The sequence below is a fragment of the Sus scrofa genome, chromosome 4 (assembly GCF_000003025.6).
Source record: "Sus scrofa isolate TJ Tabasco breed Duroc chromosome 4, Sscrofa11.1, whole genome shotgun sequence".
Lineage (NCBI taxonomy): Eukaryota > Metazoa > Chordata > Mammalia > Artiodactyla > Suidae > Sus > Sus scrofa.
The window spans coordinates 880,808-908,142 of NC_010446.5; the positions used below are offsets into that span (position 1 = coordinate 880,808).

Genomic DNA, 27,335 nt, shown 5'->3' on the forward strand with positions numbered 1-27,335 from the left:
TTTTTAAAAAAATTGAAAATTGAAAAAGAATTATTAAAAAAACCCTGGGAGTTCCTGTCGTGTACAGCAGGTTTACTGCCTGCAGTGGTGTCAGGAGCAGGTTCAATCTCTGGCCTCACTCATTGGGTTAGGGATCCTTCATTGCTGCAAGCTGCAGTGTAGGGCGCAGATGCAGCTCAGATCCTGTGCTGCTGTGGCTGTGGTGCAGGCCTCAGCTGAAGCTCCCATTCAGCCTCTAGCCTGGGAACTTCCATATGCGGCAGGTTCAGCCCTAAAAAGCAAAAAATGAAACAAAACACAACAAAAAACCCCCCAAAACCAAAACAAATAAACAAAAAACTATGTGCCTCCTTACAAATTCTGACATCTCAAATTTCTCATAACGAGTATGAATAGTTGCAGAAGATCAAATTTGTGGTGTATTTATGAACTTTTATTTTATTTTTAAAATTTTTGGGGGTGGAGGGTCCCACCCCCACCCCCGAGGCATATGGAAGTTCCCAGGCTAGGGGTCAAAATGAAGCTACAGCTGCCGGCCTACACCACAGCCACAGCCACAGCCACAGCCACCTGGGATTCCAGCCATGTCTGCGACCTACACCACAGTTCACAGCAATGCCGGATCCTTAACCCACTGGGTGAGGCCAGGGATCAAACCCACATCCTCATGGATACTAGCCGGATGCGTTTCCACTGCGCCACAATGGGGACTCCGTCTTCTTGCTTTTTAAGACTTCCAGCAGCTCTTCAGCCAGCTCGCATATTAAAATCCATCTTTTGCCGTTCCCGCTGTGGCGCAAGGGGATCGGAGGCATCTTGGCAGTGCTGGGACACAGGTTCGATCCCCAGCCTGGTTCAGTGGGTTAAGGATTCCAGTGTTGCCGAATCTGCAGTTTAGGTCGGGACTGTGGCTGGGATCTGATCCCTGGCCTGGGAACCCCATATGCTGCAGCACGGCCAAAAAGAAAAAGAAAAAAAAATCCACTTTTTAAATGTAGTTAGTCTGTACTTTGCAGACTGCTCTCTGACAGGTGCCGGGAAACAGACCCTGAAAGAGTCAAGCATGCAGTCTGCTTGGACATGTTCCTGTCCTTGGCCCTGAACGAGCTTCTCACCAACGGGAAAGGCCGTGCCAGTGACCCACGGCCAGAAGTGGACCTCAGCGAAACAAATTCACAGCTGCAGGTGGAAGGGAAGCCTGGGTCTCCTCAGGAGGGAGCCTGCAGCCATCAGAGTATGTACAGACCTGTCGGCAAGCCCCCCAGAGGGCCCTGGCCACTTACTGGGGTGACCATGCCCTGGAGGAAGGGCCACAGCCAGACTTTTTTGGGGACCAAATTCTGGTTTTGAATCACTTCCTGGGACCCCAAAACACCAGAGTCCACTAGTCACAGTGGAGGCTTATCATGGTCCGGAGGTGATGGAACTGGGGTCCAGTTCATACCACCTCCAGCTGGTAGTTCTACGGATCCACCCTGCAGCTATTTCCCCGGCGCCTAGAAGTGTTCAGTAAAAATTACACTGCCAGACACCCTCTGGAGAGGCCCACGTGACAAGACCGAAAGGCAGCAAGAAACGGAGGCCCCACCGTCAGCTCCCAGGGGAGCAAAGGCTTCCCCAGCCAAGCGCCGAGGTGAGACCACAGCCCTGGCTGACATCTGACAGCAGCCTGCGAGAGTCACCCAGCTGAGAGCTGTGCCTGGATTCCTGACGCTCGGCCGCCGTGAGGCAGCACGACCACCACTACAGCTGTGCCAGGTTCAGACGCCAGCACTGGCACTGCCCCAGCCCAAGGACAGGCCAGGAGCCAGCAGGCCAAGTGAACGTGGCTTTCCCCGCTGTCACACCGGATGATCCACCCAGGGCAGCCGTGCTTCCTCTCTCCGTGCCGCCGAGGCCTGCTGGCCAAGCAGTTCCAGGAAAGGAACGCTGCCACTAGGTGACATGAGGACGGCACCCTCTGGACATCGAGGCCTCGGCGTGACCACCCAACTAGCGACAAAGGGGTCATCGCACCGCCTGGGTGATAGATTCTGACCACCAAGGGCAGGGCAGGTCACTGCCTGTCTCCAGGATGCTATGTCAGGACCCCAAGGGTCCTGGGGAGCCTTGTTACCCACACATCTGATAGTAAACTCCAATGGGAACCTCAAGCAACTGATACACGGTGGAATATTACTCGGCCAAAAAAAGAGAATGAAATCATGCCATTTGCAGCAATATGGATGGACCTAGAGATTCTCATACTACGTGAAGTAAGTCAGACACACGCTGATACCATATGATATCACTTATATGTGGAATCTAATAAGATATACGAAAGAACTGATTCACAAAACAGACACAGACTCAAAGATTTTGAAACCGAACTTACAGTTACCAAATGGGAAACACTGGAGGGAGTGATAAATTGGGATTTTGGAGTTGACACATACACTTTTTTTTTTTTTTTTTTTTGGCTTTTTAGGGCCGTATCTGAGGCACATGGAGGTTCCCAGGCTAGAGATCTAATCAGAGCTGTAGCCGCCGACCTACACCACAGCCACAGCAACGCCAGATCCAGCCGCATCTGTGACCTACACCACAGTTCACGGCAACACTGGATCCTTAACCCACTGAGCGAGGCCGGGGATCAAACCCGCAACCTCATGGTTCCTCACGGTTTCCGCTGCACCACGACAGGAACTCCGGCACTGTTATACACAAAGTCAGCAACAGGAAGTGACTGGACAGCACAGGAAATCCAGCCAGTGCTCTGGGGCGGCCTAAATGGGAGATGAATCTGGAAGAGAATGGACATATGTATAGACGCATAACGGATTCACTGCTCTGTACGCCTGAAGCTAACACAACACTGCAAGCCACTGCACGCGGGAACATTTGTAAAAACTAAAGCAAGTGAACGCAGACAGGCAGCGATGAGGATTTGCATCTTTTAGGTACAGAACCCAGGGCAGCGGATGCCCCAGCTGAGGGCAAAGGGCACGTGAGCAGGTGGCAGAGGGCGTCACACCTGCAGCCCACGGTCAGTCACAGAAATAAGAACAGCAGTGGCCGTGTGAGTTTCCTTCCGCATTTTCATCTGTTTGGTGTATTTGTATAAATTAAGCAATTCCTTTTCCACTCCATCCTAGTCTCCTCTATCTTAGGTAAGAGTCGTTGGTGCCAGTAAGCTTTACAATTTCGTCTGTAATCTTCAGGAACTCCAGGTTCCAGGTGAGACCTGAATGAATTATCCTCAGCCGGGGATGCAGGGAACACGGGGACTTGGTGTCCACTTTTTGGAAACACAGCGGGACGGTCTCCGTCCACGCCAAGGACAGCTGCACCCTGTCGGGCAGAAGCCCCAGGGCGGGGTGCCCAGCACCGGGTTCCCCAGCGCAGAGCCCGCCCTTCCCTGTCCTGCTTGGCGACACGCCTCTGCCAGCGGCTCCCTACGAAGGGGAGCGGAAGGCAGGCGGCGGGAGGAGGCTCCTCGCTTTTAGGTGCCTGTCCTTCCTCTTGGGCTGTCCCAGCGACGGCCACCCTCGCCAGCACGGGACCCATAGCAGCCTCGCCCGCAGCTCCCAGGCCTCAAGAGACGAGCCCTGCCGCCCTCTGCTGCACCCAGGCCCGAAATCAGAGTCAGGGGCGGGAGCAGGTGGAGCGGGGACGGCAGGGCGGCTTCCAAGCGAGGCGGGGGTTCTGCAGGAACTGGCTGGAGCTGGCCTGGAGGCCTCTGCCTGCCGAGGACCCCTGGGAAGTTTCAGAAGACGCCCTTCACCAAACAACGAGACCCATGCCCGTGAGTTCCACGGTGACTCCGAGGGAGGCCGAGCTGGTACTGACTGTCCCCATGGCAACAGGGGTGATGGGACACCAGAGGAGAAGAGGTTCGGCGGCAGACGTAACCCGCAGCGGCAGGCGTCGAGCAGAGGGGTGGCCAGGATGCCCTCGGCAGGGCGAGATGCAGGGCGGCCTGGGCGCTGCTGCTCAGCTGCTGCAAGCAGAGGAACCCCGGACTCCGCCGGGCAGAAATCCGACAGCAGGCACCAGTCCCTCACGGGGCTTCCAGACACAAGTCCAGGTCAAAGACTCGCAGCTCCTGGACCAAAGGGGATGCCAGACGCCCTTGGAGAGGGACCTGCAATGGCTCTTCGGGGGGCCCCCAGTCCTCCCCCGGAGAGTCGGTGGCCTGGGAAAGGGGATACCAGACTTTGGGAGACCGTTCGGTATGGTATCTAAACTGACCCTGACACGGGGGTTTCGCGATATCGCCCAGGCCCTCGGCTCAGGGAACACAGGCCCGGGGTAGGCGGCACTGAGGCCCACGTCCAGCCGCGGGAGGTCCAGCGGGGACAGGTGCACTTAGCTGCTGGCAGAAAGCTCCCACAGCTCCTTGACCAGCAGGGCTGCCACGGCAGGCAGAGCCAAGCGGGAGCCCAGGAGCCTCCCCCTCCGACAGGAGAGTGAGCAAGACGGGAAGAGCGCTTGCCTGGAGGAGCTGCGGAGACCAGCGCCAGCCCGAAGTCTTGACGGACCCCAGCTGGGATCTGACAAAGGGCAGTGGCGCCAAGGTGGTCCAGACGGTGCCGAAACAGCTGGACGTCCACCTGGACGCAGACTTCACACCTTTCACAGCCATGAACTCAAGAGGTACCACCCTCCTAAATGTCAATACAACACGAAGCCGACTCCTAAACGACCTGATTTTTTTTTTGCCATTTCTTGGGCTGCTCCTGTGGCATGTGGAGGTTCCCAGGCTAGGGGTCGAATCAGAGCTTGTAGCCGCCGGCCTACGCCAGAGCCACAGCAACGCGGGATCTGAGCCGCGTCTGCAACCTACACCACAGCTCATGGCAACGCCAGATCCTTAAGCAAGGGCAGGGACCGAACCCACAACCTCCTGGTTCCTAGTCGGATTTGTTAACCACCACGCCACGACGGGAACTCCAACAACCTGATTTTAAAATGAGCAAAAGAGAGGTCCTATTGTGGCGCAGCGGAAACAAACCCGACTGGTATCCATAAGGACGCAGGTTTGATCCCTGGCCGTGCTCACTGGGTTAAGGATCCGGCGTTACCCAGCCTGTGGTACACACAGGCTGCAGACGCGGCTTGGATTCCCCACCGCTGTGGCTGTGGTGTAGGTGGCAGCTATAGCTCTGATTTGACCTCTAGCCTGGGAACTTCCCATAAGCCACAGGAGCAGCCTGAAAAGCAAAAAAATAAATAAAATGAGCAAAAAGGAGTTCCTGTCGTGGCTCAGTGGTTAACGAATCCAACTAGGAACCATGAGGTTTCAGGTTCCATCCCTGGCCTTGCTCACTGGGTTAAGGATCCGGCGTTGCCGTGAGCTGTGGTGTAGGTTGCAGACGCCGCTCGGATCCTGCATGGCTATGGCTCTGGTGTAGGCTGGTGGCTACAGCTCCAATTCGACCCCTAGCCTGGGAACCTCCATATGCCGCGGGAGCGGCCCAAAGAAATAGTAAAAAGACAAAAAATAAATAAATAAATAAAAATAAAATAAAATAAAAAAATAAAGAAAAAAAATGAAATGAGCAAAAGACCTAAAGAGACTCCTCCCCAGAGAACAGATGGCAAATAAGCACCCAAAAGACGCTCCGCATAATCTTGTCATCAGAGAAAAGCAAATTAACACGACAGTGAGCCACCACCACACACCTCTCGGAAAGGCCAGGATCAGACTCCGGCAACACAAGTGCTACTCAGGACCATTCACTGCTGGCGGGATGCAGGATGGCGCGGCCACTTTGGAAGACCGTCTGGCAGCTTCTGCCCCTCCGATGACTCCGTCACGATCCTTGGTGTCTTCCAGCCAAAGCGCTAAAAACGTGCATCCAGGCAAAAACCTGCGACGGTTGCCTGCAGCGGCTTTGGTCATAACTGCCAAAACCCGGAAGCAACCGAGCCCTTCGGTGGGCGAGTGGATAGACGGTGGTCCAGCCAGACGACGGGTTAGTCAGCAGTAAAAAGAAAGAGCCATCAGCCTTGAAAAGACAGAGGAGCCTAAAATGCACACCACCAGGTCAAAGAGGCCACCTGGAAATGGCTGCATCCAGTACGATTGCAGCTCTGTCACCTTCTGGAAAAGGCAAAGCCATGGAGACAACAAAAAGATGGGTGGATGGGAGGGACCGAGGGGGTGGGAGGAGGAGACAGAAGGCGGGGGCACCCAGCGCTGTGACAACACCGTGAGGCCGCCGGGATGGACACCCGCCATCATCCATCTGTCCAAACCCACAGAAGGTGCAGCACCAAGAGCCCGAACCGTGGCAAGCCAGCGCGGGCTCCTCAACCGCAGCCAGGGTCCCCGGGGGGCAGGGGCGGGTGGTGATCCTGTATCACCGGGGAGGCGCCACACGTGCGGGGACTGGGCACTTACGGGAAACCTCTGTGCCTTCCCCTCAATTTCACCTTTAAAAACAAAGCCTAAAACAAACAAATGAACAAACAAAAAAGCAAAAAAAGTTTAAAAAATTTAATTAAAAAATAGGAGTTCCCATTGTGACTCAGCGGAAACAAATCTGACTAGTAGCCATGAGGACGCAGGTTCAATCCCTGGCCTCGCTCGGTGGGTTAAGGATCCTGCGTTGTTGTGACTGTGGGGCAGGCCGGCAGTTTTAGCTCCTATTCAACCCCTGAGAACCTCCATATGCCGCAGGTGCAGCCCTAAAAAGACAAAACGTAAAAATAAATACATAATAAAAACACAAATGAGCATGAGGGCGGCCATCTTACTGCCTTTAAATTCACGCGTTTCTGGCCTTGGCAAGAAACAAATGGTGGTGGGAGACGACGGATGACAGAAGCGGAAGTGGTGTCTCCACCGCAGCAGATCCACGGCCTTGGGCCCTTTGCTGGGCACCTGCTCACTTGGTAAATGCCTGCTCCCATCACTGTGAGGGCGCATGCGGCTCGCCCCAGCGGGCGAGGGTGGCAGCAGACGCTCACTGCTTTGTCTCGGGACACCGGTTACGCCCAGGCTTCCCGTCACAGGACGGGTATCAGGGACTGCGGTGGGCATCACTCGGCAAAGGGGAATAAAGACTGCAGGTGGGGTGCGCCTGCCGAGGCGTTTTCGATGATTCCTGGCCCAGCCCTAGGGCGCGGGTTAAAGAACGCGGGGCAGGTCGCAGCTGCGGCTCGGATTCACCCCCGGACCAGGAAGTTCCATACGACGTGGGGGCGGCCGAGAAAAGGGAGCAAACGACTGGAGGTGAACTGAGCTTGCTAATCAGTTGCCCCCAGGGAGGGAAGCCGTCCTGGATTATCTGTGAAGATTCAGTGCGACCACAAGGGCCTTTCCAGCAGGAGGGACTCGGGAGGAGACACAGGGGAGTGGCCGACTTTGAAGACCTGGGGGGGTGGACACGACACGCTGACATCTTGCTGATCCAGGAAGTTCCAGAGAGTAGGAGATAAAGCCTCGCTAATGAAGCTCTCAGGGTCATAGATCTGGGACCTGCCCGGACGCCCCGAGGCAGAGTAAACTACTACACCTCGGACGGCCTTCCATCAGGGGCCAGAGGCTCTGGCTGAGGCGTGAGCTGCTGGGCTGCTGGGCTGAGCGACCGGCAGGTCTGATGAGCTGAAGGCACCGGCGGGAGAACCGCGCCGAGGGGACTCTGGCGAGAGCCCGGCACACACAGCATAGACTTCAGGCTCCAGAGCGAGGCCACGGCTTCCCCGGCAGAACAGCTCCCGGTGCCGTCGGCCCCGGCGCACCCGGGACTCCAGCCTGCGCACCAGAGGACAAGCAACCTGGGTTCCCCACCCCAGCCAAGGTCCTCGCTCCACGGACGGGTGGCACAGGCGGACAGAGGGATCCAAGGACACCCACACTCCTCTGGCCTGTGCTGCTGGAGCGGCCCCGCCCATGCCACCAGCACTCCTGGGGGAGGTGGTGGAGGAGGGAGGGACTCGGGCTGGATCCGCAGAGCTCAGTCCACGTGGGGCCCGCTGCCACATCACAGCTCCTGGCTCAGGACGCCCTGAAGGACAGTGGTGGGGGCTCCCCCGGGGGGGCTGCTTAGCCACTTCCCGTGGTGGAAAGAGCAGATACACGGACGCCAGGAAAACAGCGAAGGGCTTGGCTGGTCCATCGGGAGCCTGAAATGAGCAAGCCTCCAACCACAGTGACAGGCGGGCCTGGGGAAAGGCACACAGGTGGTGCTGCCGCAGGGCCAGGTCTGAGGGTACCGAGCAGCCAGGGGCGGCTCTGCGTCTCCCAGCCAATTCCCCCGACAGAGCCCACCGCGGAGGAGGCATCGGAGAGGCAGGTGGACATCACAGCTGTCCTGTGGACGCTGGCCACCAGTGCCTAGGCAAAGGCCCGTGAATGGAGGGGCCGAGGTGGCCGGGATGGTGGTGACACATGGGCCCAAGAGCACATGCCCCTCTAATCAAGGCCGATCTGGACCCGTTCTGCCGAGTAGCCTTTAGGTCGACTCAGACACTCTGGCTGACAATTGGGGCAGATCATCAGAAGCGCGGGGGGTGACAGGAGGGCAACACTGATCCACGCGATGCTGCCCCGGGGGACGAATGCAAAGAAGGCGCTGGGCCAGTGAATGGCCACGAGGCCTTGCCCCGGGCTCATGAGACTCCTGAGCAGGGAAGAAGGTGGGGCCCCGTGCACAGCCTCCACCCCGGGCCCGGGCAGAGCCGTCCCGCGTGACACCTCGCATGGCGAGGATGGCACGGCTTCCGGCTGGGATGGAGCCCATTGTACGGCCGCACCTGCAGACCCGCCCGCTCACCCCAAACGCAGTCCTGGCACCTGTCTTGCCTCTGAGCCGGCACCCACTTCTAGCAGAAAGAGGCGATGCCACGGCCCGCCCTGCCTTAGTCCTTGTCAGACAGAGCTCTGGCCTCAGAGAAGAGTGGAAGGCTGGAAGCCCTGACCGGGTAAGGTTGGGCTCGGTCTGGAAAGTTCCGTGGGGGCCCACGTTCCACCACAGAAATCAAAATGGGGGAGCGGGTGTCTGACCCCTCCCTGACACAGGAGTGTGGTTCAAGGCCGGACCACCCTTCCCACCCGGCGCCTAGATCTTGAGCAGTGACCCCAGGTCGGAACAATCAGAAGCGACACTCGCAGAGCCGCAGAGTCGAGAGCAGAGGCGCGGACGGCCGCTACTCATCCTCACCGGACACTTTCTGGGGCCTGAGCTGCCCTGTTCTCTGCTTCCCTCCCCTCTGCCTCTTTCTGAGCCCAAACCTCCTGCGGCTGGACAGCCTTCCGGTACGTACGCTGGGCGCGGGTAGCTTCTACGAAACCACGGTCAGGCCTCTGCAGACCTTCTGTGGTCTGCCTGTCCTCAGGGCAAGGTGGGGCTCCGTACTCTGGCCCTTGGCAGGGGCGGCGGTGCAAAGGTGACTGCCGGTTCTGGGAGCTCATCCTGGGCGTAAGGCCAGCACCACTCAGGGCAGGATCACGCGAGACAGGCTGCCCGTGGCCAGCTGACAGAAGGGAGAAGCCAGCTTAGCGCTGGAGTCTGGGGTGGGGAGACCTGGAGGGGCTGAAAGAAGCCGGGAGCTCACCGAGCAGCATGCTGCGGTGGGTGGGGTTCGGACACAGTGGGGGAGCAGTGGAGGAAGACCAGGCACGAGAAGTCAGGGGGACACGGGTCTGCAGTCTGGATGCGCCGTGGACTTTGAGGACACCCAGTGGAGGGCTGGGATGGACCTGAATAGGAGTTGGGCCCCAGGCAGAAAATCTGGATAAAGACGCAGCCCCGAGGCCCTGCCGGAGACCACGGAGGCTGCGAGCTGGGAAGACACAGCCCCCACACGGGCAGACACCCTGCAGCCCAGGAAGCCTTTGTGCCCAGGGAGACCTGGCCACAGCATGTAGTGGCCCCAGTGGGGGTGGCACCCCAGCCACCACTTGCAGCTGGAGGCAATGGGGAGAGGCTTCCGGAGGGCCCACCGTGGGCACACAGGCACCGCAGGTGTGTCCAGCCCAGGGCTGCCCATCCCCCCACCCATCCCAGCAGGGCCCAGAGCAGCCTGGGGCGCGCAGGCTCTCACCTGCTGGGGCCCCTGGGTCCTCAGGGGGCATGAGTCCCTTCGCCCGCCGTCCAGCCTCCCTCTACAGCTGGTGCCCCTCTCCTGGCTGCCCTGGAGAAGGGGGTGGTCAGTGTAGGGGGCTGGGGAGGTTTCTGGGCCACCTCAGGAGTGGCCCCGGACAGCTTCAGTGAACGAGCAGCTGGCCGTGGCCTCCCCAGGGTGCTTCCGGGGGTGGGGGGCGCCCCTGAGAGCCAGCAGACAGGACCTCCCTGCACCTGTGTGGGGAGGGCCGGGGTGGCGAGGCCTCCGATAGGAGGCCCCTCTGCCGCCCTGTCTGCCCCACAACGCTGCCCCCAGACGGTGGCTGCCTGGCCGCTTCCCAGAGGCCTCTGGGCCCGGCAGGGCTGGGCCAGGCAAACCAGTCGGGCCAGTGTGACAGAGCTGGCTGGGATGGGGCCCTGGGCGTGGGTGTGAGTCAGCGGCCCCAGGCTGGGGAAATGCTGGGGAGGAGCCGGGGGACGCCGGCACCCCGGCTGGCCCTGCACCCCTCCCGCAGTCGCGTTCCCAGGGATCCGAAGGCCGACCAGGTCGGAGCTCCTCAGGCCCCCCAACCAGGCGGCCTCAGAGCCCTCAGGGCCGGCTGGGCTCTTCCTTACTGCCCAGTTTGGTCCACGGAACACCATCTGGGCCTTTCAGGGTCCGATTCTTCCAGCTCCCGCGCAGCCTGGCCCCACGCAGGCGCCCACTGAGAGGGGCCGGTGGACCGTCGTCCCCACAGGGGTCCAGGGGACCTGGCCCCGGGCCTGCTCTGAGTGCTGGCCGGGGGCGGGGGCTCCTGGAGGCTGGGCTTGGCCTAGGACTGCCCGTGGCCAGTGAGCGTCTGGTCGCTGAGGCTGGGGACGCAGCCCCAGGCCCTGTGGGCTGGAGTCTCGGTCTCGTGGGACCAGGGGTGGACCGGGTGGGACGGGGGCGGGGGGCACCCGGGGCCCGCCCAGGGCAGGACCAGGCGCGTCCCTACACTCAGCCGGCGGTCTGGCTGCCGAGAGTCGCCTCCTCCAGCTTCTCTGTCTCCCTCCCAGTCTGGCCAAAGAGGCCTGTGCCCGGGCCGCCCTGCGCCGTGTCAGCGCGTTAGTCAGCCTTCGCGCCCGGGGGAGCCGCCGCGCCGCCGAGTCCCTATAAACTCCCCAGCGTGGCCCAGCCCGCCGAGTGGGGCCCGTGAGGCCCACAGACAGAGCCTGGCCAGAGCCTCGGCGCCGCGGGCACCAGCCAAGGGGCAGGTCAGGCACGAGGGGCCGCTGGAGCAGAGGGCCTGCCGTGGTCTCCCAGGGTGCCCTCTGAGCCCACCTGATCGAGGCCGGCCAGCCGATGAGCCAGGGCCCCAGGGAGCAGATTCCTGGTAAAAGAGGCGCCAGAGCGGGGCCATGTCTGGGAAGCGAAATCGAGCTCGCAAACCCCGGGCCAGGAGGGCGGGCCGGGCACAGCGGGCCACCGGGCAGAAGGGCCCTGGGGCCGAGCCCCCATCCCCCGCCCCAAGGGGCCCTGGGGACGAGGCGGGGGTGGCCCCTACAGGGCACGTGACCAGCAGCGAGCCAGCTCCCCAGGGACACCCCAGGGTGGCCAGACCAGAGCAGCCACAGGTAGCCGAGAGGCCGGAGCAGGCCGCTGCTCTGGGGTCCGAGCGGGTGCTAGTGCCCGCCATGGAAATGGAGGGCTACGGGGCAGGGGCTCTGATGCTGGGCCTGGGCCCCGAGCTGCTGAGGCTCCATGAGGTCCAGCTGTGCCTGGCCCAGGAGCAGCTGCTGCTGGAGGACCAGCGGCAGCAGGTCCAGCTGCAGATGCAGCTGTGGCAGGAGGAGCAGCTGTGGCTGCAGCAGCTACAGGAGGAGCAGGCCTGGGTGCGTGTGGAGGGGCTGGAGCTGGCCACGGCCCTGGAGCACCTGCGGAGCCAGACCCTTGAAGCGCTGCAGACCCAAGACCAGGTAAGGCCTGGAGGGAACGTGCAGGTGGGGGAGTGGTGACCATGGGAGCAACCTACGGGCCCTGCAGGGCACCAGAGGGCAGTGGACGTGCGCCGCCGCACATCTGTGGGCTCATTCTCACGTCCGCCGAGTGAGGTGGACAGGACACTGCAAAGACCACTCTACAGGAAGCTCTTGGGCTGGCCCGTTGCCTGACGGGGGGCAGGGGGTGGGGGGGCGGCCAGGAAGGGAGCTTGTTCAGGGCAATGGAGGCAGAGATGTATCTGCAGAGGAACCAGGAGCCCTGGCCAGGTGGGCCGGGCCAGCACCACAGAGCTGTCTGGGGCGGTGTTTGGGATGTACGGGCGAAGGCTGGGTCCAGGGCCTAGGCAGTCAGCAGGTAGCAGAACTGAGGAACAGCCGCTGCCCCCCCCGCCCCGCCCCAGCTTCCTGGCAGGCTTCCTGGTCCACCTGCCCTGCCTCCTGTTTATGGCAGAGCCTGCTCCCAGGGCTGGAGATGGCGGAAGCCAGAGGCGGCACCTGGGCCCATCATCCTCATTCCAGGAAAGCTGCCGCCTCCGACGCGGCTGGGGCTATTTTGGGGAGCTAGGGTCTAGCCTGGCTTGGCGTGGAAAAGTATCACTGCCACCCTGCCAGGTCCTGCAATCCCGGAGCCACTGGCGTCCAGGCCCACTCCCAGCAGAGGGGCTGCTGCAGAGCAACAGGCTGCTCGTAGCAAGCACGGACCCCAGTACTGGCCTGGGTGCTGGAAGGACCGGGGCCGCAGCCCGGACGCAGATGAGAGCCGTGACAGTGGGTAGGGGTGGGCAAGGGAGGGGATGCCCTTCCCACCCCATAGCAGCACTAAGCCAAGGGCAAGCTGGAAGTGGCTAAAGAGAGGGAAGCCTGAAGGAGCAGCAGCAGACCAGCAAAAGCATGAGATACTCAGGTGGAGCAGAGTGTCAGAGTGGACCCATACTTAGTCAGAGTTTTCCCAACATGGATTCAAGCCCTGCCCTGTTTCAGAACCCACATTCAGACGGCGTGATTCCCATCTCTGTGTGTTCTAAAGCTGTGCTCCTTGGAACACTGTCCCCAGGACCCCAGCCCCAGCCCCAGGGGTGCCAGACTCAAGGTCAGAGTCGGGAATGGACATCTGCTCTCTGAATCCTCAGCCACCACACCCGAACCCGACTCTGAGACCCCCCGAAGGCCACGCTCAGAGGGAAGGGCTTCCCAGAGGGAGTGTCCCTAGGCAGCTGCGGACCACGTGTCCAAAGTCAGAGTCCGGGAGTTCCTGCCGTGGCTCAGTGGTTAACGAACCTGACTAGGAACCATGAGGTTGCGGGCTCGATCCCTGGCCTCGCTCAGTGGGTTAAAGATACGGCGTGGCCATGAGCTGCGGTATAGGTCACACATGCAGCTCAGATCCCAAGCTGCTGTGGTGCAGACTGGCAGCTGTAGCTCGTATTAGACCCCTAGCCCGGGAACCTCCATATGCCACGGGTGCAGCCCTCAAAAGACAAAAAACAAACAAACGAAAACAACAAAGCCGGAGTCCAGGAGCTCCTGCCGTGGCTCAGCGGTTAACGAAACCAAATAGCATCCATGAGGACGCAGGTTCGATCCCTGGCCTCGCTCAGTCGGTTAAGGATCCAGCGTTGCTGTGAGCTGTGGTATAGGTCGAAGACGCAGGTTGGATCCTGCATAGCTGTGGCTTTGGTGTACACCAGTGGCTACAGCTCCAATTCGACCCCTAGCCTGGGAACCTCCATATGCCGTGGGTGACGCCTAAAAAGCAAGGGAAAAAACCAAAGTCAGAGTCCGAGTTGAGGCTCACACTCACCAGCAGCAGCTCCTGGCTTGGCTCTGGGGAAGAAGGTCTGCCACTTCCCCGACGCGCCTCTGGACCCCCGCTTCTTACTGCTCATTCTCCAGGGAGGGAGGAGGAAGAGTCAGCGTGGCAGAGGCGGTGGGGAGCAGCAGCACACACTGGCCTGCACCTGTTGGACAGACAGTCAGCAGGGGCTAAGCTGGGGCACAAAGGCTCAGGCCCCCCAAGGCAGCTTCCCGCGGCTTCCTGGCCCACCTGCCCGGCCCTGGTGTGCGAGCTCAGCAGCTGGAGTGGGAATGCTTGGCAAGAACACTGGGCCACAGCATGTCCCCTCCGCCCTGGCCCATTCATCCTCACCCCCAGCTCAGTGGTGGGCACCCATCTCCCTGCTCCAAACCACCGGGCTGCCAGCTGGACCAGCTTCATCCTAGACACAAGCCTCCGTGCCTCCCCACCGCCCCCAGCCCCTGTGGCAGGCGGGGCACGGCCACCAGAGGCACGGACCTCTCATGGCCCAGCCCTCTGTCTTGGCCTTGGCCAGGGTTGTCAGGACCTGGAATCAACACCCCTCTCCCCAGTCCACTCAGCTGACCCCAACGTTCATGTCCCTGGAGGCCTCCCTCCCCCACTGCACAGGCAGGGCACCCACTGCCGTGCTGCTTCCTAGGCATGAGTGTTGCTTAGTGTTTGGGGAAAGATCTAATGAAACTGGGAATGACCTTGAAAACTGAGACAACCAGAGGAAGGTGACTAGGGACTGGCAGAGGCTCAGCACTGTGGCAGGGGAGGGACAGCGCTTGGGGTGGGAGTGACAAGGTGGGGCTCTGGCTGGGACAGATGGTTGAGCACAGGGCAGAGGCCGAGTCAAGTGAGGGCCCCTCGGGGAGGGTCTGCCGGGGAGCTGGGGTTCTGAGCAGGGATCTGAGGTGGGGGGGGCCTGGGGGGCCAGCGCACTGAGGGGCAGCTGAGAGGCTCCTTGCATGTGCACGGGTGTGTGGAGGGAGCATGTGGGGCTCAGAGTGCGTGAGGGGGCCCTTGTGTGTTCAGGGGTCAGTGCCTTCGGAGTCCCCGGCTCCCTAGGGGCTCTCCGTGCTCACGAAGGGTCCTACACGTGTGCAGGGTTCTGGGGGGGGAGTCCCTGTTTGTAGGGGGGGCAGCACATGAGGGCTGTCCCTGGGCACGCAGTGTCCCGTGCGAGTGGACACTGGTGTGTGCCTGAGAATGGCACTTGGTGGCCTGTAGGGTTGTACGGATGTGGGGTCTTATGTACATGCAGGGTTCTGTATGTGCAGGGCCCATGTGTGTGCGCCCCTTCTACTGTGGGTCCTCACGTGCCTGTGAGGTCCCTTGTTCAGAGTCCCCTGCCTGTGTACCTGGCTGAGTTGGCGGGGTCCAATCATGTGTGAGTGTGTTGGGGGGGCACTGTCTCAGGATTGGGATCGATCTGGGAGGGGGCTGGTGCGGGGAGGTCCCCCGTGGGCGTGGTTCCCCCACCTGTGGGAGGCGGTCAGCGTGTGGTGGGGGTCTACGGGCGCAGGATCCCTGTGTGCCTGTGGGGTCCCAGGTCCTTGCGGGCATCTGAGGGGGTGGGGGGGGGTCCTCTGTGCAGGCGTCGGGTGGGAGGTGTCCGGCTGTGGGGGCAGGGGGTCCCCAGTGCTCACCGGGAGCCCAGGCTCTGCCCCGCCCCGAGCTCAGCACCGCCCCCACGGGCGCACCTGCCTCACCTGCCTCACCTGCGTCCCCCGCCTCTCCGCGAGGCCAGAAGCGCCGCCCCTGGCGTCAGGCTGGCCCGTTTCCTAGAGACCGCGCCGGAACTTCCGAATCACCTCGACTTCCGGGGCGAGGGTCAGGGGTCAGGCGTAGGGACCTTGCGCCCGGGGGGAACAGATGGGCGCCCGGGGGCGCGGGGCCCTGGAAGCCGGCGCCCTCGCGGTCTCCGGAGGGCGCGGGGCCGGGGCGCAGGTGGGGGTCCCGGGGCGGCGGGGCGGCGGCGGCGGGCGGCCGGCGGAGGAATGCGGGCGCGCCGCGGGTGGGGCCGCCCCGCCCCCAGGTGCTGCCCGGGCAGGCAGGCGGCAGGGGCGGCGGGCGGGGCGGGGGCGGGCGCGTGAATCAGGCCGCGCGGCGGGCGGGCCGCGGCAGGGAGTGGCTGCCGGACCGACCGGACCGCGAGGCCGCTGGGCGGCGGTCGGCTCCTGCTGCCCTTGTCCCGAGACCCCGCGCACCTGGCCAGGTAGGGCCCCCTCCCCAGGCTCGAGCCGGGCGGGGCGCGCGGGGAGGGGGAAGCCGCGGACGGGCGGGCGGGCGGGCCGGCGGGGTGGGGCGGGGTCTGCCCCACCGGCGACCCCCCGCCCCCGCGCGGCCGCACCTGGGCGGCGCGATCGCCCGCCCGCACCTGGGCCGGGGCCGCGCGACCCGGATCGGGGCAGGGGGAGTGCGAGCGCGGCCGCGTGCACGGCGGTCGGGCCGAGTCGGCCGGAGCTGGGGGAGAGGGGGCGCCACGGCCGCGCGTGCGGGTGTGGACGCGGCGCCCTCGCTCGACGCCGGCCCAGGAAAAGCCGAATGGGAAGGGGTTCGGGGCCTGGGTCGAGCCAGTCTAGGCCGCCCCGATTCGCTCCCGCCCTGGCGGCCTAGCTGGAGCCTGGGGAGGGTGCCGCGCCTGGCCTGGGCCCTTCCCTGGGGCTCCCCTTCTAGGCCTCCAGGGACTCAGGTGGCCCAGGTGACCAGGGCTCGGTCTGGCTTCTCCTGTGGCGTGGGGGGAGAGCAGAACGTGCTGCTTCCCTGGAGCCCAGATCCCTGGGCTGGAGTGGGTGGACAGGACGCCTGGCCCGGGCAGCCTAACTCTGGCGTGCGGTAAGCCCCTTTGGCCCCGCTGTGTGCACCAATGGGCTCCAGCCCACTGCTTCCAGCCCTTGAACCCTCTTCCGGAATCCACACCCTCTGATCCTCCAGGCTGCCTAACGATCGCCTCTGTGTGCTTGGTGCAGGGTTCACCGCCGCGCGCCCTGACCCCAGAGCGTCCTCCTCCCTGTCACTTAGAAAGTCCCCACCTGCGCTGGGAAAGACTAGCAGGTGAAGGCCCCTTGTTAGGCAGCCCACTAGTGTCCTGAGAGCCCTGGAGGCTTGGTCAGAGGTCAGAGGTCAGTCAAAGCGCGGGATTCCTGCTGAGTCATTGGCCTGGGTGGGATAAGCACCCCTCCCTCGAGGCAGGCGTTTGGAAGCAAATGTGCGGAGAGGCCGGCTGGTGGGCTTCTCCACTGCTGGGGGAGTGGCCACTGCCAGCCCATGGTTCGGGGCTGTGCAGACCCATGAAAGGAAACCCGCAAAGGAATAAGATGGCTGGGCTCACCGGTCTTGCTGTGTGAGGCAGGGCAGGGCCACCTTCCTGGCCTGTCTGATGAGAAGGGTCCTTGCCTCTCCCCCCGCCCCCGGCTCCCTACCCCCCACCACACGCAGCCAGCACAGTTGGTGTTGCTTCTCCCCCCTGGTGAAGTAGGAGGGCATGGAAGCCCACTTGGGAAGTGGCGCCCGTACCAGGCAGACTGCGTTACAACACTGGGCAGCCACAGGGTGAGACCCCCTCCCAACTGTAGTCAGACACAGGGTGAGACCCCGCTCACAGCAGTGTGGTCAGATTCAGGGTGAGACCCTGGTATACACAGGCCCGCACCTCACACCCCCGTGCCACCAGCCTCCTGGTGCAAGACAGTGTGGCCACCCCGGGTGTAACCAGGCAGTGAGGATGGTGCCCTCTAGGGAATGGCGGAGCCGCTTTTCCTCAGACAGTCAGGCCAGGCAGCATCTCCGCCGGGTGTGACTGGCACGCAGGGATATCCCTCGCCCCCCCAACTCCGTGCCACATTCCGTTAGCCTGTCACCCCCCGCCCCTGGGAAGGCGGACTGGAACGTGCTCCCCGGGTCATCCCAACCCCCAGCATCCTCAGGCAGCAGCCGGCCCTTGGGCCCATCCGTGGGCAGCTGCGGGGGCTGGGGCTCTCTCCAGGAAAGGAGGGGCGAATGCAGATCAGGGGTCCTGTGGAGCCGCCCTGGGAGCCAAACAAACACCCCCACGAGGCCGCCTTCTGCCCGGTCTCCTCCCAGCCCCTTTGGAGGCAGGTGGGCTGGGGAGGAGCCAGTGTGACTTTGGGGTGAGCCGGGAGGTGAGGAGACACATTTGGAGCCCAGGGGCCACAGCAAAAGATTCTGACTTCTGGGGTGCAGCAGAGAGCTAGGTGGCGCCAGAAACGTGGAAAGGTCGCCGCTGCCACACAGGCCGGGCCTTGGCAGGGACAGGCCTCTAAGCTCCTGCCAGGGTGTGGCCCAGGGAGGTGTCTACAATGGGCTGGTGGCCAGAGAGGTGGAGGGTGGGCCAAGGGAAAGGGGGTCCTGGGGACAGGGCAGGGCTCCGGGCTTGGAGGACCTAGAGGTCAGTGAGTAGACTGTGGGCTCCCTTAGGACGGGTCTGCAGGTGTGGCCAGGCTCTGGATGTCTTCACGCTGCCTCCCAGGGCAAGGGTAGTGACAAGCTCTGTACTGAGCTCTCCTTGTGCCAGGGGTGCTACCAGGTCAACCCTGATAGCTGCATTTAAAAAAAAATTGTACCCAATTTTAAAGGTTATACCCTGGAGTTCCCTTGTGGCACAGCAGGTTAAGGATCTGGTGGTTTTCACTGCAGCAACGTGGGTCGCTGCTGTGGCATGGATTTGATCCCTGGCCCGGAAACTTCCACATGCCACAGGCACGGCCAAAAAAAATACAAGTTACACTCCATTTACAGTTATTACAAAATACTGGCTCTATTCCCTGCGTTGTGCAGCACGTCCTTCAGCCACTCCCGCCCCAGTGGTTTGCACCTCATGCCACTAAACCTCTACGCCCCCTGCCACCCGCACACTGATAAGCACTCGTTTTTTCTCTCTTATCTCTGAGTTTGCATCTTTCTTGTTATATTCACTAGGTTTTTTGCTTAGTTTTGTTTTGTTTGCTTTTTAGGGCCGCACCCACAGCATATGGAGGTTCCCAGGCTAGCAGTCAAATTGGAGCTACAGCTGCCGGCCTACACCACAGCGCCAGCCACGAGGGATCCGAGCCACATCTGTGACCTACACCACAGCTCACGGCAACGCTGGATCCTGAACCCAATGAACGAGGCCTGGGGTCAAACCCACATCCTCATGGATACAGTGGGTTGGCTTCCGCTGCTCCACAGTAGGCACTCCTGTAGTTTTTAGATTCCACATGTAAGTGATATATCACATACAGTATTTGTCTTTCTCTGACCTGTTTCACAGTCCATCCAGGTTGCCGCAAATGTGGCAAAATTCCATTCTTTTTGTGGCTGAGACGGCTGCATTTTACAGTGGAAGAAACAGGACAGAGAGGCACAGGGAGCAGCCCAGGGTCCCCCAGCCCTGAGGTCAGAAACACAGACAGTGGCCCAACTTGTCCAGAAAGCACAGCACAGGGGCCATGAAAATGCGCTCGTGTCATAAGAGCAGAAGAAACAAGCAAATGTGACAATAAAGAATCCAGCCTGGATTATTTTTTCTTGATACCAACTGTTGTAAATTGTCATTACTTTTTTTTTTTTTTTTTTTAATGGAGGCAGGGGCCCACAAAGCAGAAGTGCCTGAGGCCAAAGAGGCCATAAATAACCCTGGGTGGGAGTTTGTGTGGGGCCAAAGCCCCTGCCAGAAGCCAGGGCACAAGGCACTCCCTGGTCCTGGCGAGAGCAGGGGCCCGGCCGGCCCGGCCAGAACTATGGGACAGCTGAGGTGCCTGCGTCGGGGTGTTTTGCTGTTCCCCTAGCTGGGGGTTTTCCTAGAGTCTGAGGGCACCCTGGAAGGCCTCTGGGCATGGGCTGAAGTCCACAGCCCGCCCAAGGTCACGGACAGCCCCTTCTAGGATGTGCGTCCGCATTGGGGCGGGGCAGAGCCCCTGCCCCTGTAATGTGTCTCCCTGCCCTTCCCCCAGGTCCCTGGCCCCGAAATGGCCCGTCGCTCCCAGAGCTCCTCACAGGGGGACAACCCTCTGGCCCCCGGGTACCTGCCACCTCACTACAAAGAGTACTACCGCCTGGCAGTGGACGCATTGGCCGAGGGCGGCCCAGAGGCCTACAGCCGCTTCCTGGCGGCCGAGGGGGCCCCTGCCTTCTTGTGCCCCGAGGAGCTGGAGCACGTGAGCCGCCACCTTCGGCCCCCGCAGCATGTAGCCCTGGAGCCCCCTGAAGGCAGCCCGCCCAACGTGGACTTCGATGGCTCCTCTGGCACCTACTGGCCTGTAAACTCGGACCAGGCCGTGCCTGAACTCGACCTGGGCTGGCCCCTGACCTTCGGCTTCCAGGGCACCGAGGTCACCACACTGGTGCAGCCGCCACCACCTGACAGCCCCAGCATCAAGGACGAGGCTAGAAGGATGATCCGCTCCGCCCAGCAGGTGTGCTGTCACAGGCTGCGGGGAAGGGCGCCCGAGTTGGACCTTTAAGCCTGAGCAGGAGTGGGCGGGAAAGGGAACTGGATGCGCAGGCCCAGCCGAGGTGCAAGGGTAGGGTGGGGCCGGGCTGGCCGGGCGGCTCCAGCTTTCAAGCTGCAGCGAGGGCTCCCTGGCAGACTTCTGCCAGGCTCACCGAGGCTTTGATTACCACAGGCTGCTGACTCTGCACGTGTTTGCTGCTGGTCACGGCCAATGCCCAGAAATTCAAGGGCTCTGGAATGGATTTGAAGTTCTGAGAATTCTCTCTGGTCCTGCCCTGACCGGGCTGAGGGCGTCTTACCCCCACTTCCCCAGGGCCACCACACAGTCAGCAACAGCAAAAAGAGTCTGTTCAGACAGTAAAGACCTCTGTCGCTGCCTTCTGCCTCTGCCCCCCCAAGGTGGCGACTGCCCCCCAGGGGCAGAACTGGAGCCCGGGCTCAGCCCCGATACCTGCCCTGGGGTCCTGGGAGCTCAGCCATCCGTAAGGCTGGGCATTGTGGGGGCCTTGCCCGCAGGGCTCCTTGCCCCATGCAGGGCTCTGCCCTGGGGTGAACCCCAACCCCCAGCTGAAGAGCAGCCTTACATCCCCTCTGATTCCACTACGGGGCCCCGCTCCCCCTCGGGATGAGCTGGTGGCCGTCTTGCAGTGTTTGGTGGCGATCCAGGGACGCCGCGGGGCGGGGGCGGGGTGGGGGTAGAGGTTCGGCCGGAGAAGGTGGGAGCAGTGGAGGGGTCTGCCCTCCGTCCCTGATCCGACCCTCACAGGTGGTGGCCGTGGTGATGGATATGTTCACCGACGTGGACCTTCTTGGTGAAGTGCTGGAGGCCGCCGCGCGCCGGGTCCCCGTCTACATCCTCCTAGACGAGATGAACGCGCAGCACTTCCTGGACATGGCCGACAAGTGCCGCGTCAACCTGCACCACGTGGATGTGAGTGGAAGGGATGGGTTGGGGGGAGGGGAAGACCCCCCCTTCGGGGACCTAACGCCGCTCCCGCCCCAGTTCCTGCGCGTGCGCACTGTGGCGGGCCCCACCTACTACTGCCGCACTGGGAAGTCCTTCAAGGGCCACGTGAAGGAGAAGTTCCTCCTGGTGGACTGTGCCGTGGTGATGAGTGGGAGCTACAGGTGCGCCTACCCCGCTGCCCCGCAGCCCCGGCACCTCCCCACCCGAGGGCCCCCTCTCCAGAAGCCCTACCCCTGGAACCCTGGCACAGCCCCACCCGCCCCTGCCCCTCCCGGTCCTGGGTTGGTGCAGACTTTACACCCCGGGGACAGCTCAGCCCGCCCGCCCTCGCCCCCCCGCCCCGCGTCCCCTGTCCCCCGCCCCGCGTCCCCCGTCCCCCGTCCCTCCAGCTCTGGCCCCGCCCCTCCCGGCTGGCCCCGCCCCCTCCCTCTGACTGGTCCCGCCCCACTCCCAGCTTTATGTGGTCCTTCGAGAAGATCCACCGGAGCCTGGCCCACGTGTTCCAGGGCGAGCTGGTCTCCAGCTTCGATGAGGAATTCCGCATCCTCTTCGCACAGTCCGAGCCACTGGTACCCTCCGCCGGGGCTCTGGCCCGCATGGACGCCTACGCGCTGGCTCCATACGCGGGGGCTGGGCCCCTCACGGGCGGCCAGGTGCCCGGGGCGCCGACCCCTTTCTCCTTCCCCAAACGAGCCCACCTCCTGTTCCCACCGCCTCGGGAGGAAGGCCTGGGCTTCCCCTCCTTCCTCGACCCCGACCGCCACTTCCTGTCAGCCTTCCGCCGAGAGGAGGCCCCGCGGATGCCCGGCGGCGCCCTGGAGCCGCACTTGGGGCTGCGGCCGCTGTCGCGGCGTCTGGACGACGCGGGCCCAGGCGGGGAGCTGGCGGGCCCGCGGGGCTTCTTTCAGGCGCGGCACCTGGAGATGGACGCCTTCAAGAGGCACAGCTACGCGGCGGCCGACGGTACGGGCGCCGTGGAGAACTTCGCCTCCGCGCGGCAGGTGTCCAGGCAGACGTTCCTCAGCCACGGCGACGACTTCCGCTTCCAGACCAGCCATTTCCACCGCGACCAGCTCTACCAGCAGCACTACCAGTGGGACCCGCAGCTCGCCCCGGCGCGCCCGCAGGGCCTGTTCGAGAAGCTGCGCGCCGGCCGCCCCGGCTTCGCCGACCATGACGACTTTGCCCTGGGCGCCGGGCCACGCTTCCCGGAGCTCGGCCACGAAGGCCACCAGCGGCTGGACTACGTGCCGTCCAGTGCGTCACGGGAGGTGCGCCACGGCTCGGACCCCGCCTTCGGGCCTGGGCCCCGTGCTCTGGAAGCCGGCGGGGCCTCCCGCCCTAACCTGGGCCAGCGCTTCCCTTGCCAGGCGGTGACGAGGCCAAGCCCAGAGACTGCGCCCGAGGCGGAGCCGGAGCGCAGGGGCGGCCCGGAGGGGCGCGCGGGACTGCGGCACTGGCGCCTGGCCTCCTACCTGAGCGGCTGCCACGGTGAGGACGCTGGCGAGGAGGGCCTGCCCGCGCCCATGGAGGCCGAGGCCTATGAAGACGACGTCCTGGTTTCTGGAGGCCGGGCGGCCGCCGGGGACCTGCTTCCCTCGGCCTTCCGTGTGTCAGGGTCCTTCCCAGCCAAGGGCCCGGTGCCAGGCTGCAGCAGCGGTGGTGGCGAGGGCCTGGAGCGTGAGGGCCCGGAGGAGGCAGGCCTGGCCAAGCAGGACTCTTTCCGCTCACGCCTGAACCCGCTGATCCAGCGCAGCTCCAGGCTGCGCTCCTCGCTCATCTTCAGCGCATCGCAGGCGGAGGGCGCGGGCGGGGCCCCTGCAGCCGCCACTGAGAAGGTGCAGCTGCTGCACAAGGAGCAGGCGGTCAGCGAGATGCTGGGATCCGGCGGTGAGACTGTGCGCTCCTCTGCCTCCACCAAGGTGGCCGAGCTCCTGGAGAAGTACAAGAGCCCGCCTCAAGACCCCGGAGGCACGGGGGCCGCAGGCACGGTCACCAGCCACAGCAAGGCTGTCCTGTCGCAGGCTTGGCGGGAGGAGGTGTCGGCGCCCGGGGGTCCAGGGACCGAGCGCCGCAGCCTCGAAAGCTGCCTGCTGGACCTGCGCGACTCCTTCGCACAGCGGCTGCACCAGGAGGCTGAGCGGCAGCCTGGAGCTGCCACTCTCACTGCCACTCAGCTGCTGGACACGCTGGGCCGGGGTGGCGGCGGCACTGACCGGCTGCCCTCCCGCTTCCTCTCGGCGCAAGGGCGGGACAGCCCCCCACTGGAGGGGCCTGGGGCACACCAGGCACCCTACTCTGAGCCAAAAGGGAGCTCCACCTCGGCCTACCCGGAGCGGAAGGAGAGTCCCACGCCTGGGCTTCCCACCCGCAGAGGCAGCCCCACCACAGGATTTACTGAGCAGAAAGGGAGCCCCACCTCTGCCTACCCTGAGCGCAGGGGCAGCCCGGTGCCTCCTGTCCCCGAGCGCAGGGGCAGCCCGGTGCCTCCCGTGCCCGAGCGCAGGGGCAGCCCGGTGCCTCCCGCCCCGGAGCGTCGGGGCAGCCTCACCCTTCCCTTCTCTGGGGAGTCTCCAAAGACCGGGCCCACAGAGGAGGCGGCTGGTGGCCCCATGGAAGTCCTGCGCAAGGGCTCTGTGCGGCTGAGGCAGCTGCTGAGCCCCAAGGGCGAGCGGCGTGCCGAGGCCGAGGGCAGCTTCCCAGCCCCGCAGGAGAACGGGCAGCCTGAGAGCCCCCGGCGCCCTTCTCTAGGCCGGGGTGACAGCGCAGAGGCTGCCGCGGGAGATGAGCGGGGCCCCAGGGCGCGTGTGGCCTCGGCCACCGCCAATGCCTTGTACAGCAGCAACCTGCGGGATGACACGAAGGCCATTCTGGAGCAGATCAGCGCGCACGGCCAGAAGCACCGGGGCGGCCCCGCGCCAGCCCCGACCCCGGCCCGCGGCAGCCCTGAGCTCGCTCACCCCCCAGCCGCCGGCGGCCTGGCCCCCGACATGTCCGACAAGGACAAGTGTTCGGCCATCTTCCGCTCCGACAGCCTGGGGACCCAGGGCCGGCTGAGCCGCACGCTGCCCGCCAGCGCCGAGGAGCGCGACCGGCTGCTGCGCCGCATGGAGAGCATGCGCAAGGAGAAGCGCGTCTACAGCCGCTTCGAGGTCTTCTGCAAAAAGGAGGAGCCCGGGGGCCCGGGGGCTGGAGGGAGCCCGGCGGAGGAGGACGCCAGGGACAGCAAGGTGGGCAAGTTCATGCCCAAGATCCTGGGCACCTTCAAGAGCAAGAAATGAGTCTCCCAGGGCAGGGTGCCCGCGTTCTGGCCCCCTGGCAGGCGGAAGACCTGGCCCTGAGCCGGAGCACCTGGAACCCGGCTCTACGGGAGGCTCACCCGCTGGTGGTCCTCCCTGCCCCTCGGCCTCTGCCCTCAGGCCTGCCGCCGCCAGGTGCCCCGGGCCTCCGTCCTCCAGGTCTGGCTCCTCTCCCTCACACCGGCGTCTCTGGACCCTCAGCCTCTTGCTTCTTACACATCTGTCTCCGTTGTTTGGACTTCAGGGACCCGTTTCTCTGTGCCTCTGTCCCCGTATTTTGGGGTGCCCATCTCTGTGCCTCAGCCCCCGTATTTTGGGGGTCACCTCTGTGCCTCAGTCCCCGTATTTTGGGGGTCACCTCTGTGCCTCAGCCCCCGTATTTTGGGGGTCACCTCTGTGCCTCAGTCCCCGTATTTTGGGGGTCACCTCTGTGCCTCAGCCCCCATATTTTGGGCACCATCTCTCTGCCCCAGTCCCCCATTCTGTGGGGGTCCTCGTGTCTCAGGGCTCGCCTCTGCTCACGGCTCCTGGCTGTGCTGCCCTCACCCTGCTGTCTCCGCTCTGCCTGGCAGCCCAGGACCCCACAGGACTCCCCCCCTGCCACCTCCACCTCAGGTCTCTGGGGACTCACTTCCTGCCTTGCCCCTCCTCACGCCTCCATCCCTGCCCCCTGGAACCTTTTTTGGTGGCCCGTCCTTTCACTGTTGGGGAGGGGGGAGTGTATGGCCACTGGGGGTCCTTGAGGGGCTGCCTTGTTGAGAACAGAGACACGTGGCCGGCACCGAGCGAGGAATGCGCACCAGGCTTTGCAGTAGTAAGTCGGATGGATGGTGTGAGGCCCCGGCCTCATGAAGGGTTCCTGACAGACGCATGTTCACAAGTGCCATCCTCAGCCACGCCCCTGACGGGGGCTGGAGGCGGAGCTCTTGTTCTGTGGCACCTGAGCCCCAACCCGCTACTCAGAGGGGCCCTGGTGCCCATGAGGTGGGCATGGTCCTTGCCCTGCAGACGCCCAGCAAACCCCGACTGCACCCTCTTCTGCAGCCTTTCCCCTTGGTCACCAATCCCAGAATCTGTCCAGGGTGTCCCCACTTAGCTTTCTTGTATCTTCTTTTAGCTCCAGATAGTAACTTTGATCTGGATGACACACTTTGGCACCAAATGCTCAGACAGTTCCCACTGTAGGTGCTAGTATTGTTAAATTAATGTTTGTGCAATTTTTTTTTTAATGGCCGCCCCCCCGGGCCAAGTTCCCAGGCCAGGGATCGAATCCCAGCTGCAGGTGAGATCTGCACTGCAGCTGCGCCAGCACTGGCTACAGAGCCAGGCCAAGGATTGAACCCATGGCTCCGCGGCAGCCTGAGCTGCTGCAGTAAGATTCTTAACCCACTGTGCCACAGCAGGAACTCCTATGCTGTTTCTTTTTAAATAGTTTTGGGGGTCTTTTTAAGCATTAGAAATCCCAGTTGGAGTTCCCATCCGTAGCTCAGTGGCAACGAACCCGACTAGTATCCATGAGGACGTGGGTTTGATCTCTGGCCTTACCCTTAGGGGCTTAAGGATCCAGTGTTGCCATGAGCTGTGGTGTGGCTCAGATTCCGCGTTGCTGTGGCTGTGGCTGGGATCTGCAGTTGCGATTCGACCCCTAGCCTGGGAACTTCCATATGCTGCAAGCGTGAATCCAAAAATAAATAAATAAAAATAAAAAGGTGAAAGAAACCTCAGTTGCTCAGACTGGGAAAGGACTTAAGCAACGAGAGCACAGAGTGAGGCTGCAGCCTTGACTGAGCGCCAGAAAAGGGGGGTGGAGATGGCAGGACCCTTCTGCTCCCTGGCAGCTCACAGTCTGGTTACCAAAGCCACTTCCCAGGCAGGGGTGACAATAGGGACTTCAGTCTGGGTGGAAAATGTCCCTGGGGAGCCAGACAGACTGGAGCCTTTCTGGGCCTCAATGTGCTTTTTGATCATGTTAGTTTGCCTGGCCTGGCGCACGGCTGTCCTGAGCAGACCTGGCCAGGCCTGTGGCTGGCGAGAGCCTTGCAGGAAGTAGAGGCTCTGCGAGTGGAGAGGCCAGAGCCCTCGGAGCCTCCCGCCTGCACCCTCCATGTCCTGTTGGATACGACAACTCAAATGTGACTCTGCACATTTTGGTGTTAATAATAAAACACTGCCAAAGTACTCTGTGTTCCCGAGATGTCTGTACAATCACCGGATTACGTACCGCGCGTGACCTTCAGTGGTACAAACGCCTCAGGTTCCCGGGACCCCACCACCCATCGCCGCGGGGAGTGCTGGAGACCCCTCCCTGGCACGGCCAGCACGTCTCCCCACATCTAACCCACACCCCTCTCAGCCCCTGCCTGTGACGGGCGGCGCGTAGCTGTCTATGACCCATCCTTATCACCCCCCCCGCCCTCTGGGTAGGCACACCCACCGATCAGCCCTGGCAGCCCCTGGTCACCAAGCCCAGCAGACACCTCCTAGCATCCACCTGGGGCTTCCTGTGGCCTGCGGGCCAAGCAGCCACACTCACCCAGCTGTCTGAGCCCCCAGGGCCTCCAGTCCCAGCAGCACCACCTCTGCACTCAGGGCTGGGCTTCCTTGGCCCCTGTGCTTTCCCGGGCAGGGGCAGGGGTAGGGGCATTCATCCCCACAGCCTCCTCTGCCCCCTTGTCCATCACCTTGGGGCTATGCCTCAGGCTCGAGGTTCAGTTCAGCAGACTGCCCCTTGGCAGCCCCATCACAAGACTGGCTCACCTCCAGGCCAGAGCTGAGACCCCATCCTTGGCCCTCTCCC

General features: G+C 62.9%; 2 protein-coding genes across 5 annotated transcripts in view; one reads left to right on the top strand and one right to left on the bottom strand.

Moving 5' to 3' along the window:
- The window catches only part of IQANK1 (IQ motif and ankyrin repeat containing 1), a 44,208-nt gene extending 28,590 nt beyond the window's left edge, over positions 1-15,618 (bottom strand). Inside the window, exons 1-2 of the mRNA XM_021090476.1 lie at positions 15,537-15,618; positions 13,816-13,972 (exon numbers count right to left, since the gene is read on the bottom strand). Of these exons, the coding sequence (XP_020946135.1) occupies positions 13,816-13,900 (85 nt within the window). The 5' untranslated portion in view covers positions 13,901-13,972; positions 15,537-15,618. The remainder of the gene's footprint in view (positions 1-13,815; positions 13,973-15,536) is intronic.
- Positions 6,665-26,716, top strand: FAM83H (family with sequence similarity 83 member H). 4 transcript variants are annotated; one of them, XM_021090412.1, is made up of 5 exons: positions 6,665-9,244; positions 19,773-20,234; positions 21,039-21,203; positions 21,276-21,400; positions 21,694-26,716. In XM_021090412.1, exons 2-5 carry the CDS (start codon positions 19,788-19,790, stop codon positions 24,518-24,520), a joined length of 3,564 nt encoding a protein of 1,187 aa, XP_020946071.1. In that variant the 5' UTR covers positions 6,665-9,244; positions 19,773-19,787; the 3' UTR covers positions 24,521-26,716. The 4 variants fall into 4 exon arrangements, with proteins under 4 accessions (XP_020946071.1, XP_020946068.1, XP_020946069.1 ...); XM_021090409.1 differs by lacking the exon at positions 6,665-9,244 and adding an exon at positions 11,414-11,990; XM_021090410.1 differs by lacking the exon at positions 6,665-9,244 and adding an exon at positions 15,616-15,765.

What these genes read in the sequence shown, in the direction of transcription:
- FAM83H (XM_021090409.1), top strand. Translation starts at nt 11,433, where the DNA reads ATGTCTGGGAAGCGAAATCGAGCTCGCAAACCCCGGGCCAGGAGGGCG. An exon ending in TGATCCGCTCCGCCCAGCAG is followed by an intron (nt 20,235 to 21,038) that starts GTGTGCTGTCAC and finishes CGACCCTCACAG; the next exon opens with GTGGTGGCCGTGGTGATGGA. An exon ending in TCAACCTGCACCACGTGGAT is followed by an intron (nt 21,204 to 21,275) that starts GTGAGTGGAAGG and finishes CTCCCGCCCCAG; the next exon opens with TTCCTGCGCGTGCGCACTGT.